At 42.0% G+C, this 21942-nt stretch overlaps 2 protein-coding genes across 4 annotated transcripts in view; one reads left to right on the top strand and one right to left on the bottom strand.

Annotated features, from left to right (window-relative positions):
* The first annotated feature begins 285 nt into the window (after positions 1–285).
* On the top strand, positions 286–20938 carry ZNF792 (zinc finger protein 792). 3 transcript variants are annotated; one of them, XM_045796660.2, is made up of 5 exons: positions 286–897; positions 3284–3410; positions 3886–4008; positions 4643–5911; positions 13717–20938. In XM_045796660.2, exons 1-5 carry the CDS (start codon positions 748–750, stop codon positions 13749–13751), a joined length of 1704 nt encoding a protein of 567 aa, XP_045652616.2. In that variant the 5' UTR covers positions 286–747; the 3' UTR covers positions 13752–20938. The 3 variants fall into 3 exon arrangements, with proteins under 3 accessions (XP_045652616.2, XP_045652615.2, XP_045652617.1); XM_045796659.2 differs by lacking the exon at positions 13717–20938 and having other exon boundaries at positions 287–897; positions 4643–7807; XM_045796661.2 differs by lacking the exons at positions 286–897; positions 13717–20938 and having other exon boundaries at positions 907–3410; positions 3834–4008; positions 4643–9334.
* Positions 18127–21942, bottom strand: part of ZNF30 (zinc finger protein 30) — an 18441-nt gene continuing 14625 nt past the window's right edge. The window contains 1 exon segment of the mRNA XM_087871065.1: positions 18127–21940. Coding sequence (XP_087727191.1) covers positions 20655–21940 — 1286 coding nt within the window. The 3' untranslated portion in view covers positions 18127–20654.

Raw genomic sequence — 21942 nt, 5'->3', positions numbered from 1 at the left:
CCGCCCCCCGCACTACCACCAGGCGCCACAACCCACCCCCGCCGCACCGTAACCCAGCACCGCCCCCTCGCACCGCCCTCCCAGCTCCGCGCTCCCAGAACCCACCTCCCAGCACCGCCCTCCCAGCACCACTTCCCAGACCACCACCCAGCATCGCCTCCCGCCCCTCGCACTACCATTCAGCACCGATCCCCCCCGGAACCGCCCACCCAGCACCTCCCCCTCCCCCTCAACACCACCCAGCATCGCCCTCCCAGCACCGCCCCCCGCCCCACCACCCAGCACCGCCCTCCCAGCGCCATCTCCCCCCTCCCCAGCACCGTTCCCAGCATCGCCCCCAGCACAGCCCTCCAGCGCGGCCGTGGGCGGAACGGGAAACGCCGGCCGGGGAGACTGAACCCTGAGTCCGCGCCTGGCGCCGGGCCAATGACAGCCCGGGAGCGCGGCGCCGCTTCGGGCCGGAACTTCCTGCGTTCCAGGCCAGCCAGTCCGGCCCGGGCCCGGTGTGCGCGCCCGCGTCACCGGCCTTTCCGGAGCTAGGGGGCAGAGACCGGGGAACTGGAACCCTGCTCCGCCCCGCGCCCCAGAGACGCGGGCCCGCCAGGTCCGCCCGCGCCCCACATCCGGCGCGCCTGCACCAGCCGGGAGCCAGAGGCCCGAGGGCCCGCCGCGCCCGGGGCCAGGTGAAGCCGGGGGGTACTGGGGGCTGACCCGTGTCCCGCGGCTCCGCTGCGAGCCCGGGCACCGATGGCGGCACCGGGGGCTGACTCGTGTCCCGCGGCTCCGCTGCGAGCCCGGGCACCGATGGCGGCACTGGGGGCTGATCCGTGTCCCGCGGCTCCGCTGCGAGCCCGGGCACCGATGGCGGCGGCGGCGGCACTCGGGGACCCCGCACAGGTGAGCGCACAGGTAGCGGCCGCGATCCCCACGTCTTCGTGCCTGGCGCCCGCACCGCGGAGGTGGACCTTGTCTTTTATCTTCTCCCACCTCTCCTCGGCTTTTGAGTCTGGGGGCGCTGGAGGGGAACTGCACCCAGCCTGGAGTGCTGGATCCAGGCCGGAGATATACAGAGCGCTTCCCATTTCCGAAATCTAGGGTCAGGAGGCGAGGAAGGGTTTCCTAGGCACAGGGACGGGCGTGTGCAAATGCTTGGCGGTGAGATTGAGCTGAGTGTTCGGAGAGCCGGTGGGAGACAGTGAGCCCCGGAATGGAGGGCTGCTGAGGGTGTTGGGAGCCATAGACCGTTTCGAGTAGAAGAGGAAGACGATCTGACTCGGGTCTTGACAGGCGCCATGTGGACGCAGAGCGGAAAACGGACTTGGTTTACGGGTGGAGGCAGGGAGGGAAGCAAGGAGTCCGCTCTTGCAGTAGTTCAGGTGAGTACGGCAGGTGGCTGGAGGTAGAAGTGATTGGATTCTGGATCCCTCTTTTAAGTCAGGCTGCCCAGATTTTCTGATGTAGAAAGTGAGAAAGAGAAGGGATGGCTTTTGGCTTCAGCAGCTGGAAGGATGCATGCGCCATCAACTGCGATGGGGCAGTTGGTTGTGGAAGGAATTTTCAATATAAAAGCGAATGGGGTTTTGGCCCGGCTGAGCTCGGATGTCCCAGAGACCCCTGAATGGGATTGAGTGGGCATCTAGACACCGGTTATGGTGTCTTGGGGGCGGTATGGTTAAGGTTATGGGAGACCGAATACACAAAGGGACAAAGGCCAGACCATATATAAAAATAGAATTCTTACCCACAACCTGCAGGGACCTGCCCAGGAAACCAACCTCTTTATCTACAATAAACAACCCAGGAAGCTGGCCTGCTTAAATTAGCCTTGCAGGAAGCCAGATTGCCATCTCAAGTGACAATCCAGGAACCGTAGCTTCTGTAACAACTGGCCCCAGATGACCAGGGCTAGATTAATAACTGACAGCTTCTCTAATTTTTGTTCCCGGTACCAACTTGCGACCAAGCAGAGAAAACCAAATATGCCCCCTGACCAATCACATAGGATGTGCCTCTTCTAGTTAGCCTGCCTACAGCTTCCCCGGGCCAGCAGCCCCCAGTCAGGGCACATCTGAAGCCTTCACTTTTCTGCTCTAAAGCTTTCCCGCTCCTCTGCCTGCCTTTGAGTCTGCCAGAACGTCAGCGACAGCGGCTCTCTCCCTTGCTACCACAAGCTCAGTATAAATAGCCTTTGCTTTTCTTACTTGGTTAGTCTTTCCACAGTTCAAACATCTAAAATGTGGCGTCTGGTATGGGGACAAGGGTGTGGTGTGTCCAGTTCAAGAGGGTGAACCTTCAGGTCACCGTGGCAGTGGTGTTAGAGGGAAAGAGGAAGGCGGGGCCTGAGAACTGAGCACGGGGTCTCTTGCTGGGACACCGTGGTTGGCTTGTTTGGCATCATCAAGACAGACATGGAGGAGTAGTGTTCATGGTGGTGGTGCTGTGTGGGGAAAGGGGGTCTGGCTGGGAGTGTAGACATGGGAGGGAGGCTCAGTCGTAATGCAGGTAGGATTACAGCGAGCCCCGGGCTGGTGCTCATTCACCCCTCTGCACCCTCAGCAGGCCGTTGTGGTGCCCCTTGATGGGGCCTGGGGGTTTTCAGTTGGGCTGGGGAATTAGCTCCGGGGCAAATGGGGTCAGCTGGGAGTGGGTGACCCTGAGTGGGTGGGGATAGGAGGACCCATGTGCAACATCGAAGAGGAAGAGGCCTGAAGGTATCTGATATCTGTGTGGCTCTGCGTGGCTTAGATTGAAGCCAGGAAAGAGCTGGGCGAGGAGACCTTCAGATTACGGGCTGGTGTTGCCCTTGGCAGTGGGAGCCATCCAAGGGTCTGGATGGGGTCATGGTTGTATTTGCTAAGAACTTTCTGGATGTCGTATGCAGAGTGACATGTGAGGGTCTGTGGCGATGGCTATGATATGAACTGGGATGGGGAGAGGGTACAGTGACTTCTTGCAGTCCAAGGAGTGAGTGTGAGCTATTGGCCCCAGGGCCTTGGTACTGGCAATTAGGGGAGAAGATTGAGTCCATGTTTGTGGGAAGCGTGATCTTGGTGACATGGGAGGGGGCCCACAGAGGAGGGGGTTGAGCCGTGGTGTCTCTCTGCCCACCTGCCCGTTGATGCTGTGGACTGACACAGAGGTCAGGTGAGGCACAGAAAAGAGCAAACACCAGTGGAACCAGGGCCTGGGATCTCCTCTGAGTTGGGAAGCTGGGGAGGAGGGGGAGCAGGGGAGTCGTGAGGAGAGAAGCCGATCCTGGAATAAACTGTCCCCATCATGGCAGGGCTGTGTGACCTTTGAGGACGTGACCATTTACTTCTCCCAGGAGGAGTGGGGGCTCCTCGATGAGGCTCAGAGGCTTCTGTACTGTGACGTGATGCTGGAGAACTTTGCACTGATAGCCTCGCTGGGTAAGGCCTTCGCACCCACCCGGGGTTCTGAGCTCGTTTCTGCCGGTCCCCTGTTCCTTCCCACGGCCAGACCTATGGGCACCGCTTCCTTCCCCACTCTCCCAGGATGTGCGTTGCACGTTCCAGGCCCATGCCGAGTGCAGTGTCCCAGCCTCTCCCTGAGCAGCCCCAGTACCTGCTCCCCCAGAGCATTGTGGGGAGGGGGCCGGGAATGAGGAGTCTTGCAGGGAGCCCAGTGGATCCGGCTGGCTTGGCCAGTCTCTGCCCGAGTGATCATGTCCTTTAGCTAACGCTTCCTAGGGCCTGACGGCCACAACCCTGACGTGGTTACTGCTTGCTGTGACCACTGGGATGTTCCCGCCGTAGCTCCCTTGTGTGTTCCTGTTGTAATATCTCACTTTCTTTCCTGTGGTCTGTCATCAGGTGGTTCACCTGGCCAGGGCCTGGCCACTTACCTGCCCTGTCTTTCCCTCAGGACTTACGGCTTTCAGGTCTCACATAGTTGCCCAGCTGCAGATGGGGGCAGAGCCGTGGGTACCTGACAGGGTGGACATGACGTCAGCCATGGCAAGAGGGGTGTACAGCGGACCTGTCTCTGGTGAGTGGAGGGGGGGGACAGGTGATGTCACTACTGTCTTCAAATCACACCTGCAGTTTTTCTCATGTTCATCATGGTTTTGGTGCCAAAGCCAGTGGCCACGTCTCTCTTCTTCCTTTCTTTCCCGTTCTTGCCACATCGGCTACTTGTTTCTGCTCTGACCTGCGGCCCCTGGCTCACTCTTTCCACAGCTCCCTCTGTGACTGTCTCCAACGTGGACCTACACCTAATATGTTATGATAGGTGCATATTCCCTTTCATAGTCTCAAATAGCGGTTACTCAGTTGCAATCAGATTTTCCTGGGCCTGGACACACCGTTCTGCACGGGGCTGGTGTGTTAGCAGCGGCCAAGGCCCTGCTGGAAAGCCTTTAGAGAGAAGTGAGTTGGAGACCCCGCTTTCCGGCCCAGTACTGTGCCCCATCTTGTGTCCTTGGTCCTGGCCAGGCCTCCCCTGGTTTGTGACCTTGCCAGGCAACAGTACTGCAGAGCAGACCATTCCTCACCCCGACCTCAGGCCCCTCTTCTTGCCAGCGGTCCCGAGGATGCATGCCATGGTCAGGCCTGATTTGTCACGGGGCTGCTTCCTTCCACCAGAGTTCCTAGGAACTTCACCAGCATTTCTCTGCTTTCAGGTTTTTGCTATGAAACGGAGGGTGAGTGTAATGTGTCTGCAGAAGGAGTGTCACAGGACAGGAAGCTCCAGGCGGCTCTGTCTAACCAGAAGGACTACTCCTGTGACACATGTGGCCTGCACTTGAAAGGCATTTTGCACCTGACTGAACACCAGGCAACACATCCCAGGCAGAAGCCAGACGTGTGTGAGGCATCTGGGAGAGGGTTCAAGTCCAGTGCAAACCTTCACCAGCATCAGAATGTAGACAAGCCTGTCAGAAGGGATGAGGACAGGGCCTCACTTGTGAGGAGCTGCAGAGATGACACATCCACGGAACCTTTCACAGTCAGGGAGGATGGGAAAGCCTTTGTGGGCGAGACGGCCACATCCGGGTTTCTGCAGCATCGGGTCGCTCACAGAGTGGAGGAGCCACCCCAGAGCACTGGCGTGCAAAGCCGTAACAAGTGCCGTGAATTTGGGAGCACTTTTAGTGACAAGCCCACGCCTGTTCAGCACCAGAGAACCCACACCGGAGAAAGGCCTTATGAGTGCAACAAATGTGGGATATTCTTTAGCCACGCCTCCAGCCTCTTCCAGCACCAGCGAGATCACAACAGAGGAAAGCCTTACGAGTGCTGCGAATGTGGGAAATTCTTTAGCCAGCACTCTAGTCTCGTTAAACATCAGAGGGTTCACACCGGGGAAAGCCCTCATGTGTGCAGCGAGTGTGGGAAATTCTTTAGCCGGAGCTCCAACCTCATTCAGCACAAGAGGGTGCACACGGGAGAGAAGCCTTACGAGTGCAGCGAATGCGGGAAGTTCTTCAGCCAGCGCTCCAACCTCATTCATCATAAGAGGGTTCATACGGGCAAAAGCGCTCATGAGTGCAGTGAGTGTGGGAAGTCCTTCAACTGCAACTCCAGCCTCATTAAACACTGGAGGGTTCACACTGGAGAAAGACCTTATAAGTGCAATGAATGTGGGAAATTCTTCAGCCACATTGCCAGTCTCATCCAACATCAGATAGTCCACACTGGCGAACGGCCTTACGGGTGCAGTGAATGTGGGAAAGCCTTCAGCCGAAGCTCTGACCTCATGAAACACCAGAGAGTCCACACTGGGGAACGGCCTTATGAGTGCATCGAATGTGGGAAACTGTTTAGCCAGAGCTCCAGCCTCAATAGCCATCGGAGACTTCACACTGGCGAACGGCCTTATCAGTGCCCCGAATGTGGGAAATTCTTTAACCAAAGCTCCAGCCTCAATAACCATCGGAGACTTCACACCGGTGAGCGGCCTTACGAGTGCCTCGAATGTGGGAAAACCTTTAGGCAACGGTCTAATCTGAGGCAACACCAGAAGGTTCACAAACCAGACAGGCCGTATAAGTGTGGCGAGTGTGGAAAAGCCTTCAGCCAGAGGCCTACCCTCGTCCGGCACCAGAAAATTCACACTAGGGAAAGGAGTGCAGAGAATGTGCACCCTCCTCCAGCACAACGATGTGCGGTGGAGATAAGCTCTGAGAACAGTCTTTACAAGGGGGCCATCAGCCAGAGGTTGAACCTTGTTCATCCCAGTGTCCACACTGGGCAGATTCCCTATGAATGCTAGTTATGTTGGAAGCTTTCTGGAACAAAGTAGCATTTTCTCACCGTGAACTCTACCAGACCTTTGTCATCATGAGGGTTTGCAGTAGAAGCCACTGAGCTCTGGCAGGTCTCCAAGAGCATGTGTCAGCCATTCCCTGTGTTCAGACCTCTTCTCTTTTTCCAAGAGGGAATCCCAAGTAGTCTGAGGCCAAAGGAAGATGTCATTCCGTCCCTCTGGGACCAGTGTAGCTGTGGACGTGACCCATTTTTGACCGTGAAGACCTGAGCTGGGTTCTGCTGGCAGCTTGCAGAGAAAGTTTCCCTTCTTTCAAGGACATGGCTGATCTCATATGATGCTCATGATGGCTTTATCCAGACTCCACATTTCCCATCCCAACAACTACCTACTTTATTGCCTTAGTGATGAAGCCACCTTTAATCCCATGTGTTTTGATCACTGTGAAGTGGGTTGAGAACACAGTTAAGGTCTACCAAACTAAAAGGGTCTCCAAAAGTATTGCCTCAGGGAAAGAGCAGGGTGGTGGAGAATAGCTCTCAGTCCAGATTTGGCCTCCTTTGTGTGGCTACTGAAGGCCTCCTGGGAAAGATGGTGGGACTTTGTGGGCCTAATGTTGTGATCTGAATGGCGTGAATTTTTGTGAGCCAGAGATGACCTGAGGATGGGGCAGTTGTGACAGCCTCCTCTGCACCTGGAGCAGCATGAATAGGGCCCCTTGTTTCCAGGGGAAGCCTCACATTCCCTAGCACTGTTAAGCAGACACTGTTTACCTGGCACCTGCCAAGGAGCCATATGCCTTGAAGTTTAGGATCTGGTATACAGGTCTCCTAACTGTTAAGACTTACTGGGCCCAACTGAGACCATAATTTGTATGGAAATACTGGGGGTGATAATGGAGTAGGTGAGTCTGCAGCAAGCTAGAGGGAATGTTCCTGTTCTAAAAGTGCATCCACAAATGTTCCTTTGCGTGTGACTGTGCAGGATTCAGGCTTTGCAGAAATTCTCAGGACCTCCAAACCTCTGTCTTATGACTTAGGTCACTGGCAGAGCAAAAATCTAAAGGTTTTGTGGGTACTAAGGCTCCTTGCACTGTTCGTGCCACAGCTATTGCTACATTGGCACGAGAGTAGGGGCTGAGAGAAGGTAGATCCTGTACTCCAGGGGTGTAGCGTTTGTCACATAGCCAGCCATTTTTGCTGCCAAGGCATGAGCGAGAGAGAGAAGAGCGTCAATGTAGGGTTGCCAAATCTTCTAAATTTCTAAAATGAATGGGAGATCAGATTTTTATATACAACAATTTCTTTAAATGCTTTGTTGAGATATAATTGTCATGCAACAGTTGTACATATTTGATGTGCAGAATTTGAGAAGTTTTTCAGTATGTATACACTCAGGGAACCAACACCAGAGCCATGACAGTGGACCTTTCCATCACCCACAAAACTACCTCGTGCCCTTTACTATCCCTTCTTGCCTTCCCAGAAAACCATTGATTTACATTTTTTTTTTTTACTATAGGTTTGTTTGCCTTTCTTAGAATTTTATACAACTGGAATCATAAAGTATTTATACCCTATTTTTGGTCTATTTTCTTTCACAATGTAATTATCTTCAGAATTATCCATGCTGTATGTATAAACAGTTCATTCCTTTTCCTGTTGAGTAGTGCTCTCTTGAGTGAATCCACTGCAATTTTTTATGCTTTCTTTTTAAATTAAAAAATCTCTGGTAAAATATACATAACATAAAATTCACCATCTTAACCATCTGTAAGTGCACAGTTCAGGGGTATTAAGTACGTTCATATTGTACAGCCATCATCACCGTTCGCATCCCAAGCTCTTTTCATCTTGCAAAACCAAAAGTCTGTGCCCATTAAACGATAACTCCAAAGTAACCCCCTCTCCTTATCCCCTGGAAACTGCCCTTCTACTTTCTGTCTCTCTGAATTTGACTAATCCAGGTACCTCATATGAATAGAGTCATCTAGTATTTGTCTTTTTGTGACTGGTTTATTTCACTTAACATAACGTTCCAAGGTTCATCCATGTTTTATGGCATGTGTCAGAATTTCCTTTCTTTTTAAGGCTGAATAATATGCCATTGTATTTCGATGCCATGTTTTGCTTATTCATTCATCTGTCAATGGATATTTGGTTTACTTCCACCTTTTAGCTATTGTGACCCTGCAGCTGTGAACATGGGTGTACAAATATCTCTTTGAGACCATGCTTTCTATTCTTGTTTTTTTTTTTTTAAAGATTTCATTTATTTGAGAGAGAGTGAGCAAGAGAGAGAGAGAGCACGAGTAGGGTGAGGGGCTGAGGCAGAAGCAGGCTCCCTGCTGAGCAGGGAGCCCGATGTGGGGCTCAATTCTGGGACTCCAGGATCATGACCTGAGCTGAAGGCAGACAGTTAACCAACTGAGCCACCCTGGCGCCCCCTCACTTTCTTTATAGATATACCTGGAAGTGGAATTACTGGCTTATATGGTAATTACATTTTTAATTTTTTGAGGAACCTCCATACTGTTTTCCACAGTTGCTCTATCATTTTCTATTCCTGCCAGCAGTATACATGGGTTCTGATTTTTCCACATCCTCACCAACACTTGTTTTATTCTTTAAAAATTTTTTTTAAAAATGTTTGAATAGTATTTATCCTGATAGATATGAAGTGGTTTCCTTTTGTCCTAGCTTGTTGATTTTTTATCATGAAAGGGTGTTGGATTTTGTCAAATGCTTTTTTTGCATCAATTGATAGGGTCCTATGTTTTTTCCTTCTGTTAATGTGGTGTATTACACTGATTCATTTTCATATGTTGAAACTTCCTTGCATTCCAAGAATAAATTCCACTTAAACATAGTGTATAATCCTTTCAGTATGCTGCTAAATTCTGTTTGCTAGTATTTTGTTAAAGATATTTGCACCAATGTTCATAGGTAATATTGGCCTGCACTTTTCTTGTAGTGCAATTTTCTGGCTTTGGTATCAGGGCAAATGAATAAGGAATTGTTCTCTCCTCTTCAAGTTTTTGGAAAATCTTAAAGATTAGTGCTATTTCTTTAATGTGTAGAATTCACCAATAAACTCACTGGGTCCAGAGCTTTGTTGTGGGGAGGTTTTTGGTTGTTTATTCATTATACTTACTAATTATAAGTTTATTCAGATATTCTCTTCATGATTCAGTCTTGATAGGGTTTGTGTTTCTAAGGATTAGTCTATTTCATCTAGGTTCCTGTCAATTTTAAGTCACATCTTTTCTTGGTCTGTTATTAGTTTCATAAATGTTTATAATTGTTATGCCTTCTTGCTGTATAAAATCTTTTATTATGATATAAAAATGTCCAAATTTGTGTTGTAAACTTTTTTTGTATGGAAACTTATTTGTACGGAATGTTTTTCCATCCTTTCACTTTCCACCTACTTGTGTCTTTGGCTGTCAAGTTAGTCTCTGTGGACAGCGTATAGTTGGATAATTTTTTAAACATCCATTCTGTCAGTCTCTGTCTTTTGATTGGAGAGTTTAATCCATTTACGTTTAAAGTAATTACTGATGAGGTATTTACCTCTGTGATTTTGCTATTTGTTTTCTAGATGGCTTCTTTGTCCTCCGTTTCCTATATTACTACTTTTGTTTTTCATTTTTTTAACATGAAATGTTTTAATTCCCTTCTCATTTCCTTTTGTGTATATACTATAGCTATTTTCTTTGTGGTTACCATGGAGATTATGTTGAACATTCAAAAATTATTAACCCTCTAATTTGAATTTTTATCAACCTAACTTCAATACCATACAAAAACTTTGCTGCTATGTAATTCCATCCCCAACTCTTTCAGTTATTGATATCATGGAATTACATTTTTATGCATTTTATGTCTAAAACATAGGCTAATAATTGTTCTTAAAAATGCATGAGCTTTTTAAGAAAATGCATGACCTTTTAAAATCATGTAGAAATTTTAAAATGGAGTTATAGGGGCGCCTGAGTGGCTTAGTCGTTAAGTGTCTGACTTCAGCTCAGAGCGTGATCCTGGAGTCCTGGGATCGAGCCCCGCATCGGGCTCCTCTGCTGGGAGCCTGCTTCTTCCTCTCCCACTCCCTGTGCTTGTGTTCCCTCTCTCCCTGGCCAGCTTTCTCTCTCTGTCAAATAAATAAATAAATAAAATCTTTAAAAATAAAATAAAATGGAGTTATAAACTAAAGTTAACAATAACAGTTTTAAAAATTGTCCATGTATATATCTTTACAAGTGATCTTTATTCCTTCATATGGCTTAGAATTAGTCCAATGCCCTTTGATTTCAAGTGAAAGGACTCCCTGTAGCATTTCTTGCTGGGCAGGTCTAGTGGTAACAAACTTCCTTCCAGATTTTGTTTATCTGGGAATTAATTTCTTCCTTACTTCTGAAAGACAATTTTGCCAGATATATGATTCTTGGTTACCATTTTTCTTTTCTTTCAGTATTTTGAACATACCAGCCCACTGCCTTCTGACTTCTAAGGATTCTGATGAAGAATCTGGATAATCTTACTTAGTATCTTTTGTACGTGACAAGTCATCTCTCTTGTTCCTTTCAAATTTCTCTGTCTTTTGACTGATTGTAATTTGTCTTCATTTGGGCCTCTTTGAATTTATCCTTCTTGGAGTTCATTGAGCTTCTTGAATGCTTATATTCATGTATTTCATCAAATTGGGAGAGTTAATTCTTCAAGCTCTCTCTCTTCTCTTTTCTCTCATCTCCTGGGACTCCCACAGCATGTATATTGTTCCTTTTGAAGGTGTTCCAGAGGTGCCTTACATGGTTGACTTCTTGAATCCTTTTTCTTTTGATTTTCCTATCTTGAAGTTCACTGATTCTTCCATATTCTCACACCTGCTTTTGAATCCTCTAACAAATTTTTCATTTCAGTTATGGTAATTTTAGCACCAGAATTTCTTTTTTCTTTTTATGTTTTCTTTGTCTTGTGTGATATTTCCATTTTTGTTCATAAACATTATTTTCTCGCCTTTCTTCAGGTCTTCCTTTCATTATTTGATCATCTGTAAGATAGTTGCTTTAAAGTCTTTGTGTAGTAGAGCTGCCATCAGGTCTTTTTAAGAGACAGTTTCTGATGATTTTTCCCCCCTCTGAGTGGGCCATACTTTCCTGTTTCCTTATATGCCTTGTGATTTTTTTTTTGAACACCGGACAATTTAAATTTAATAATGTGTTAACTCTGGAAATCAGAGTCTTCATCTTTCTCCAGGGCTTGCCATTTTTATTTAATTTAAAATTTAATTGTCATTGGCTATCTCTGCTGGGGAACAGCCTGTGGTGTATCTCAGGTCTTTTCTGACCCTGTGCCTTGACTTTTAAAATTCTCCTGTATATGTGATTGCTTTGGAATGTCTTAGCCCTAAATATTTGGCTCTCAAAAGGAGAGAAAGAAAAATGAAGGGGGAAGAATGTGCTAGTCCCTTAAATTCCCTCGAAGTCACTCTGCCAGAGAGGGAGGGGCTTGCAATTGAATAAGGGTTGCACAAATGGCTGCCCATCTCTGTTTTCACCTCTGCAATCAGGTTAGAGCACAGATCCTCAATATTTGGAGAGTGGGGTCCTATCCAGGCTCCCAAAAATTGCATGCAAGCTGCTCCAGGGACACACATGTAGCTGCCTACCATAGGGCAAGGGGATGAGGGATGGGAGCTGCTACAGTGCTAAGGACTGACACTGACCCAAATTAACTGTAATTTACTACTGCTTATGCCCTCCTCTGGAAATTGTAAGCCTTTGAATGGACCCCACAGTTCCAAAATAGTTACAGTAGACACATTCTGCCAGTACAGTTGTCAGGATAGGGAGATGACTTCCTAGTGCTTCCTATCTTCCCAGAATCCTTCTTCAAATGCACTATAATTTTTTAACCTTTTTATATGTTAAATGGCATGGGATTTTGGCTATTACAAATTAAGCTATGACCATGAATTTACAGGTCTTCATATGGGCCTATGCTTTCATTTCCTTGTGATAATATCTAGGAGTATAGTACCTTTGTCACAGAGCAGAGGAATATTTAAATTTTAGGTAACTGGCAAATTGTGTTCTAAAGTGCTTATACGATGTTACTTTCCCCCAGCAGTGAATGACTTCCAGTTCTTCCATATACTAGCCAACAATTGCCATGATCAATGTTTTCAATGTTTGCCCTTTGAACAGGTAGGTAGTAGTAGAATCTCACTGTGGCTTTACCTTGCATTTATCTAATGACTCATGACCTTGAGCATTTTTAAAATGTTATTTATCACCTACATCTTTGGTAAAATGTCCATTCATATCTCTTGCCTATTGTTGAAATAAATGCTGGTTAATATTTCTATTTTCATTAACAAGGTCTTTTCAAGACCTTGTTACAAGAATACAATGAAACAGCAAAGAACTTTTTTGGAACTTCAGTCATTTTTCAATGATATTGGTAACTTATTTACTTAATGGGGTAATAAGTTTGAATACTTAAAATATTTCCTCAAAACTTTATGTTGTTCCCAATGGAAAACTATAGACACAATACATTTTAAGTTTAATTTGAATTATTAACATGTCTACTTTCTTAAAGCTTCACAGCTAATGAAACAATAAGTTGAGCTCTGAGTTATAGTGTTCACCATGCAGTCATTTTTAAGTTATGACATATGCTGTCCCTGAATGGGAAGTTGGGAAACTATGTGTAGTGGCACACCATAGTATTCTATTTCCATCATAGAGATGAAATAGATGTAAATAACTTTATGCAAAGATTTCTAATTCCAAATTTAACTTAATAGATATAGGGTTATTTTTTATTATGTAAATTTCAGTCATTTCTGCCTTTAAAGGAATTTGTCCTTTTCACTTAAGTTGTCTATTTATTGCTATCGATAGGTTCATGATTTCCCCTTATTCCCTTTCAATATTTGTATAATCTGTAGTGATATCACCTTTCTCATTCCTGATATTGATAATCTGTGTATTTTCTTTTTTAATGTGATAAATCTTGGCTAGAGGCTTATCTATTTTATTATTCTTAAGGCTCTTGGTTTTACTGACTTTATAGCTTAGTCTGTTTACTTCACTGATTTCCATTTAGAACTTTATTATTTTGTTTTCTTTTGCTTTTCTTTTCCTAGTTTTCATTTTACTTTATTTTTAAGATTTCTTTAAAGTAAACTCTACACCCAGCGTGGGGCTCAAACTCACAACCCTGAGTCAAGAGTCACATGCTCTACTGACTGAGCCAGCCAGATGCCCCTTGTTTTCCTGTTTTTTAAATGTGGAAACATTCTTTATTCTGATACTCTTGTTTAATTTTTTTTTTAAATAATTCACTTAGCCTTCAGTCCTGACAATTTCCTCTTATATTTCCTTCTAAATATTTTGTATTTTTACATTTTATTTCAGTCTGTGATCCATTAAGTTTATTTTTGTTTAAGGTAAAAGGCTTTTTTTTTTTCTCTCTCTTGTAGCTCAACATCTGAGCAAGCTGATAAGAAAGCCCTAGTGGTCCCTTCTTTTGCAAGATTCAAACAATGCAAGCCCCTGCCCAAGCCAAGGAAATGGTATTTACCTCAGCCCCACCTTCAGGTATTCTGGGTATGCTGGTCTGTTTCTATTAATAATAGAAAAAAAAAACTGTATTTGGAAATTTTAATAAAAAGTTATAAAATACAGTCCTGCCCAGAGACACAGAAGTGAGCTATATCTCTGAGCTGTTACAATTTGAGCAATAAGAGAATACAGACCATTATGGATTAAAATACATTGAACACATAAAAATGAGCCCATAAGGAGAATTCTTTAAAAAGATAAGAAGATCTTACATGCCATTACATCTGTATGACATTGCAGAAAAATTAAGTATGAAGCTTCATATGAGTTTAAACTCACATGAAAGAATTGGGCAAAGATAAATAAAAATGTAAGTGAAATTTCTATAAAGTGGATACATACCAAATTCACACTGGTTGATACTTCTGGGGAGGTAGAATATGTGACTTGGTATTCAGACAAAGAAAAATTTCCCAAGCTCTTCGGAAAAAAAAAAAAAAAAAAAAAACTAAAACAAAAACACCCCCCTCAAAACCCAAAGAGGTGGAAATTCATCCAAACTCATTTAACAAGGCCAGCATTACCCTGATACCAAAACCAGACAAGAACACCACAGAAAAAGAAAATTGCAATAAAATAATCCATTAAAAAGAACATACACTGTGATTAAGTGGGATTTATTCCAGGCATGAAAGTATGGTTCAACATCCACAAATGAACCAATGTGATAAACTACATTAACAAATGAAAAATCAGAATCATGTGATCATCTCAACAGTTACAGGAAAAGCATTTGACAAAATTCAACATCAATTTATGATAAAAACTTTCAACAAAGTGGGTATAGTGTAATATATCTCAACATAATAAAGGCCACTTATGACAAGCCCACAGCAAACCTACTCAACAGTGAAAAGCTCAAAGCTTTTCTTCCATGATCAGGAACAAGACAAAGATGCCCATTCTCTCCACTTTTACTCAACATAGTATCACAAGTTTTAGCCAGAGCAATTAGGCAAGGAAAAGAAATAGAAAGCATCCAAATTGAAAAGGAAGAAATAAAACTATCACTATTTGTGGACAGTATGATTTTATATATAGAAAGCCCTAAGATTCCACCAAAAAACTATTAGAATTAATAAATTCAGTAAAGTTGCAGGATACAAAATCAATATACAAAAATCAGTTGTGTTTCTATATACCAACAAACTATCAGAAAGAAAAAATTAAGAAAACAATCCCATTTGCAATTACATCAAAAAGAATAAAACAACTAGGAATAAATTTAATCAAGGAGGTGAAAGACCCTTACACTGAAAATTTAAAGACATTGATAAGAGAAATCAAAGAGGACACAAGTCTAAAGATATTTCATGCTCATGGATTGGAAGAAATAATATTGTTAAAATGTTCATATTATCTCAAGCAATCTGTGGGTTCAGTGCAATCCCTATCAAAATCCCAGTGGCTTTTTTCACAGAAATAGAACAATCCTAAAATTTGTATGGGACCACAAAATTTGTACTACATAACCAAAGCAAACTTGAGAGAGAAGAACAAACCTGGAGGCATCACACTTCTTGATTTCAAACTATATTATAAGGCTACAGTAACCAAAACAGTATGGTATTGGCATAAAGCAGACACACAGACCTATGCAATGGAATAAAGAGCCCATAAATAAATCCATGTGTACATAGTCAATTAAAATTATGAGAAAGGAGCCAAGAATATACAATTGGGAAAGGACAGTCTCTTCAATAAATAGTCCTGGGAAAACCAGATAGTCACATGCAAAAGAATGAAACTATACCACTATCTTACACCATTCACAAACTTTAACTCACAATGGATTAAAGACTTGAATAAAAGATGAGAAACCATAAAACTCTAGAAGAAAACAGACAGTAAGCTCCTTGATGTTGCTCTTGGAGGTATTTTTTGGATCTGACTCCAGAGGCAATGGCAACAAAAACAGAAGTAAACAAATGGGACCAGATCAAACTAAAATGCTTGTGCACAATGAGGGAAACCATCAACAATATAAAAAGGCAACCTACTGAATGGGATAATGTTTGCAAATGATACATTTGATAAGGGGTTAATATCCAAAATATATAAAGGACAACTAGGTAGCAAAAAACAATCCAATTTAAAAATGGGTAGAAGATCTGAACAGATTTTTCCAAAGAAGACAAACAGATGGTCGACAGGCACATGAAAAGGTGCTTATTACCAATCATCAGGAAAATGCAAATCAAAACCACAATGATATGATATCACCTCACACCTGTCACAATGGCTATTAGGAAAAAGACAAGAATTAACAAGTGTCAGTGAGAATGTGGAGAAAAAGAATATTCGTGCACTGTTGGTGAAATGTAAATTGGTGCAGCCCCCATGGAAAACAGTATGGAGATTCCTCAAAAAATGAAAAATATAACTACCATATAATCCAGCATTTCCGCTTCTAGGTATTTATCCAAAGAAAATGAAATCACTTAATTCAAAAAGATATCTGCACCCCTATGTTCATTGCAGCATTATTATGGAGACAATCAATGGATGAATGGATAAAGAAAATGTGGTATTTATATACAATGGAATACTATTCAGCCATAAAAAGAATAAAATCTTGCCATTTACAACAACATGGATAGATCTTGAGGTTATTATGTTAAGTGATATAAGTCAGGAAAACACAAATACCGTATGATTGCACTTATATGTGGAATATAGAAAAACAAAACACACAGATGCAGAGAACAAATTTGTTCTCAGAAGGGGGGTGGGTAAAATGGACGAAGGAAGTCAAGATATAACAACTTCTAGTCATAAAATAAGTAAGTCATGGGGATGTAACGTACAGCATGGTGGCTACAGTCAACAATACTGTAGGATATATGTAACTTTATGACAATAGGAAGAAACTAGACATTATAGTGATCATTTCAGTGTATATACAAATGTTGAATCATTATGTTGTATACCTGAAACTAATGTTATATGTCAATTATGCCTCAATTTAAAAAATGGAAAAAAATGAGGCACTAAAGCAGCTGACTTGAAAGTGTATGTGTTTCAAATTATGGTAGAGTTGTGTTTTGTACCATCATTTCATTTGGATAATACCAGATATCAGTATCTATAAGCATATTTTTGGAGGTTGCATAGTTTACACAGAAAGGAAACATTCAAACTCCATCAAAATGAGTACTATATAGTAGCAAAATTTTGGAAAAGGTAAATAGACTCAGATGATGGTGTGAGTGGCCATCAATGGTAGGGGAGGATCTGGGTGGAGGCTGGGGCTGTGAATATGTTGGATATAGTCCTACTGTCTATACAACATAAACACTATGGAGCCCATGGAGTCCAAAATATATCATCAAAGAAGGAAACGGGAATTGTTAGAGTGTGGTTATAAATGAATCAGAACTTGTTGAAAGGTCTCAATCATTATTCATAATTTTTTCTGATACATCTAATCTTCCTTGGACCAGTAACAGGCACAATGATATTTATCAGGAGGTGGAAGATTCATTTTTGACAAAAGTTCAAAGGCAATTCAATAAAGAAAGGATAACCTTTGCAACAAGTGGTGTTGGAACAACTGGACATCCAAATGTGAAAAAATGAACCTTGACCTGTAACCTCACGTATTACACAAAAAATATTTCAAAATGAATCACGGACACAAAATGTTAAATTATAAAACTCTGAGATGGGAATACAGGAAAAAATCTTCATGACCTTGGGTTAAGGCAAAGAGTCCTTAGATAAAACACCAAATGCACTATCCATAAGGTAAACTGACAAAATGGGAGTATCTGAAAATTAAATACCTTTGTTCTACGAAAGACAGTTAAGATAATGAAAAGACAAACTGGATTGGACAACACATATTTATAAATCACACATCCAACAAAGAGCTTATATCTAGAATATATAAAGAACTCTTCAACATTCAACAGTATGAGAACAAACAGCCCAATAAATAAATGCTTCACAAGATATACGGCTGTCAATCACTTGAAAAAGTGGTGAACATTTCCTAGCCACTAGGAAAATGCAAATTAAAACACAGTGAGGTACCATCAGACACCCAGTAGAGTAACTGAAAACAAAAACAAACTGACAATACCAAGTGCTGACAACAGTGTAACAACTGGAACTTTCATACATTGATGTTGGGAATGGAAAATAGTACAGCCACTTTGGAAAATAGTTTGGTAATTTCTTTTAAAGTTAAAAACATGTAGTTATCATATGACAGCACATCTACTCCTAGGTATTTACCTAAAGAAATGAAAATGTCCACACAAAAGTGCAAACAGTGCCTTTATTCATGATTGCCAAAACCTGGAAACAACCCAAACTGCTATCATCTGGTGAATGGATTAACAGATTGTGTTTCACCCATAAGGGATACTACTCAACAATAAAAACAAATGAGACACACACACACACACACACACACACACACACACACACACTCTTCCCATATATATTCATTTGTTATATATTTGTTATATATTGTTATATATATAGCATCATATAAATATTAAATATAGTCAACAACAGCATTTATCGTAACAGCAAGAACTATGACATACTTAAGGATACATTTAACAAAATATGCGGAAGACTGAATATTACCAACACTGCTAAGAGAAATTAAACACCTAAATAAAAAGAAACAGATGTTCATGAATTGGTGGACTCAATAGTGTTGATATGAGTTATCTCCATATTGATCTATAGATTCAATACAATCCACCTTATAATCCCCCAAAACATTTTTCCCCATAGCAACTGACAAGCTGATTTTAAAATATGTAATTGAAAAAGACTTTCAACAAAGCAGTAGCAGTTTTGAAATGTGCAGTAATCAATACTCTTCGGTATTTTTAGAATGACAGACACATGGTACAATGGGTATAGAAGAGTATTCAGAAATAAATATTATGTAGTCTACTGATTTTCAAAAAACAACTCAATGGAGAGAGAGAATTTGTTTCAAGAAATGGTCCTAGAACAAATGTGTATGATTTTCCCTTCTTTTAACAAACAGCCTTATTAAGTGTATACACTGTGACAATAAGTTTCTAATTAATTTTGTTATTTTAAAATTAATGTTCCAGGGGCGCCTGGGTGGCTCAGTTAGTTAAGTGACTGCTTTCGGCTTGGGTCATGATCTCAGGGTCCTGGGATCAAGCGCTGTGTCAGGCTCCCTGCTCAGCATGGAGTCTGCTTCTCCCTCTCCCTCTGCTCCTCCCCCCTTGCTCATGGTTGCATGTGCACACACACTCTCTCTCTCAAAATAAATAAATAAATAAATAAATAAATAAATAAATAAATAAATAAATAAATAAATAAAATCTTTAAAAAAATAAAATTAATGTTCCAATTACAGTTCTGACCTCATATCAAAATTTCTGATTCACAAGCACCTCATTATTATCTTCTCTGAGTAGAATGTAATTTCATAATTTTTGGCTTTCCCTTTAATCCCAAACTTATGCATACATGTGATTCCATCCAAAATTGAGATGTTAAAAATATCACTATTCAGATCGTTAATTGCAAAAGGAGCTGTACAATGGAAAGCTCCAGCAGTGATCACTCTATCGAACACTTAGTATTACTAATTATGGGAAAACCTGATGTTCTGTGTTTACAAAAAATGCGGTATTACCTTGGAAGTGTTCTCCAGAGCCCAGTGAAATCTGTGTAACCTCCAATATGGAAAAAATCTGGGTAGAGGAACAAGTCAGGTGACAGCGTGAGGAAACAAATACAAAATGTGAGGCATTCTCCAATACAACTTCCTTGGACTTTTCCAAAAAAACTCACATAAAAAAGGTGGGGCTCAAGAGTAAAAGGCTAATATTTAGGAGTAAAGTCTACAACTTCCTTTTACATGTAGAAATAAACATGTACACATGGAGAGATGAGAATATAGAGATAAAATAAGGCAAAATGTTAACAAAGACAGTGGCAATTTTACTAGTTTTCAACTTTTCTCTATGTTGAAATTTCTATGGAAAAAAAAGTTGCAAAAGAAATTTCCAAGTGGACATTTTTCTACCCTATTATTAATTTTGAACTTATCCTGAATTTTGGACAAAAAATGTGGGTTACAGGTTATTCTCAACAACTTCGCACACATTAAAAGTCTGAGTATCTTTCAAGAATTGTTTGATTCAACTTAAGGGATGAGTTCTAAATGAATATCCTCTTATGTTTCTTTTTTTCTACAAAGTTTTATCCAGAAAAATTTATCTAAAATTGTAAAATGGATATGTGAATATGATGGCATTTCTAAATTAACCGCTCCTATAGGGTCTTACTCTCAAAATTTCACTAGCAGTTTACAAAAATGCTAATAATGAAATTAATAAATATTGGGCATAGGTTTTTACAAGTATGTACGTTCTATCACCACCATTTTAAAGCAATGTCTTGAAACAAAAAGTAAGGTGTCTAATGTCAAACAGGTTGAAGGTGGTGGCATGACAATGATGAGAATTGACATCTGTGATATAGCAGGCTTTCCAATATATATTACCTGTTTTTTAAAAATCAGGACAGATTATCTGAAGTTCAGCAATGATTTAAGAGTAACTGGAATTTTTTTTATTCGCTAGTTCATTCAACCATATTAGAATATGTCATATAAAATTTCATGCTATCAATGCTGTATTAATGTTTCCCACCTTTTCTGAATTGGCCACCAATCCAGAATATTTGGATTCAGATATTGTAAACACAAGAATGACAAATAAAGGCTTTCTTATGTTTTTGAATTCCATTCTCTAATATGAGAATATTTTCTAAAGACCTACCAAGATTTTTAACATCCATGTTTCTCATTAGCATAAATTCTCTGATGCTGAACAATGTTTGAGCCGTACATAATGGACTTCCCAAATTCCTTAAATTCTTAGGGTTTTACACACATATGGTTTCTCTGATGTACTTTAAGGGCTGAACTGTATCTAAAGGCCTTCCCGCATTTTTTACATTTAAAGGGTTTCTCGCCACTGTGTATGCTCTGATGTTCACTAAGGAATGAATTAAGTCTAAAGGTCTTGCCACATGCCTTACATTCAAAGGGTTTCTCACCAGTATGAACACTCTGATGTCCAATAAATTGTCCATATACAGTAAAGGCCTTTCCACATTCCTTACCTTCATAAGGTTTCTCACCAGTATGAATCCTCTGATGTTGAACTAGGTAAGAGCCAGAACTGAAGGCTTTCCCACACTCCTTACACTCATAGGGTTTCTCACCAGTATGAACTCTTCCATGTTGTACAAGGTATGAGGCACGACTAAAAGTTTTTCCACATTCCTTGCATTTGTAGGGTTTCACATCAATGTGAATTTTCTGATGTTGTGTAAGATGTACATGTACTCTAAAGGCCTTCCCACATTCCTTACATTCATAAGGTTTCTCACCAGTATGAACCCTCTGATGTACATTAAGTTGATGGCAACTAATAAAAGCCTTTCCACATTCCTTACACTCATAGGGTTTCTCACCAGTATGAATCCTCTGGTGTTGAACAAGGTACGAGCCAGTACTAAAGGCCTTGGCACACTCCTTACACTCATAGGGTTTCCCACCTGTATGAAGTCTTTTATGCTGAACAAGGTATGAGGCACGACTAAAGGTCTTCCCACATTCCTTGCATTTGTAGGGCTTTAGTCCTACATGAATTCTCTGATGTGCATTAAGAAATGAACTAAGTCTAAAGGTCTTCCCACATTCCTTACTTTCAAAAGGTTTCTCACCAGTATGAATACTCTGATGTCGAGTAAGTTGTCCATACACAGTAAAGGTCTTCCCACATTCCTTGCATTTGTAGGGCTTTAGTCCTACATGAATTCTCTGATGTGCATTAAGAAATGAACTAAGTCTAAAGGTCTTCCCACATTCCTTACTTTCAAAAGGTTTCTCACCAGTATGAATACTCTGATGTCGAGTAAGTTGTCCATACACAGTAAAGGTCTTCCCACATTCCTTGCATTTGTAGGGCTTTAGTCCTACATGAATTCTCTGATGTGCATTAAGAAATGAACTAAGTCTAAAGGTCTTCCCACATTCCTTACTTTCAAAAGGTTTCTCACCAGTAGAA

Source organism: Ursus americanus, chromosome 21 (assembly GCF_024610735.1).
Source record: "Ursus americanus isolate L20-20 chromosome 21, mUrsAme1.1.p, whole genome shotgun sequence".
Taxonomy (NCBI): domain Eukaryota; kingdom Metazoa; phylum Chordata; class Mammalia; order Carnivora; family Ursidae; genus Ursus; species Ursus americanus.
Note: the sequence above shows the minus strand (reverse complement) of the source record. Positions and strands in the feature narration are given on the sequence as shown.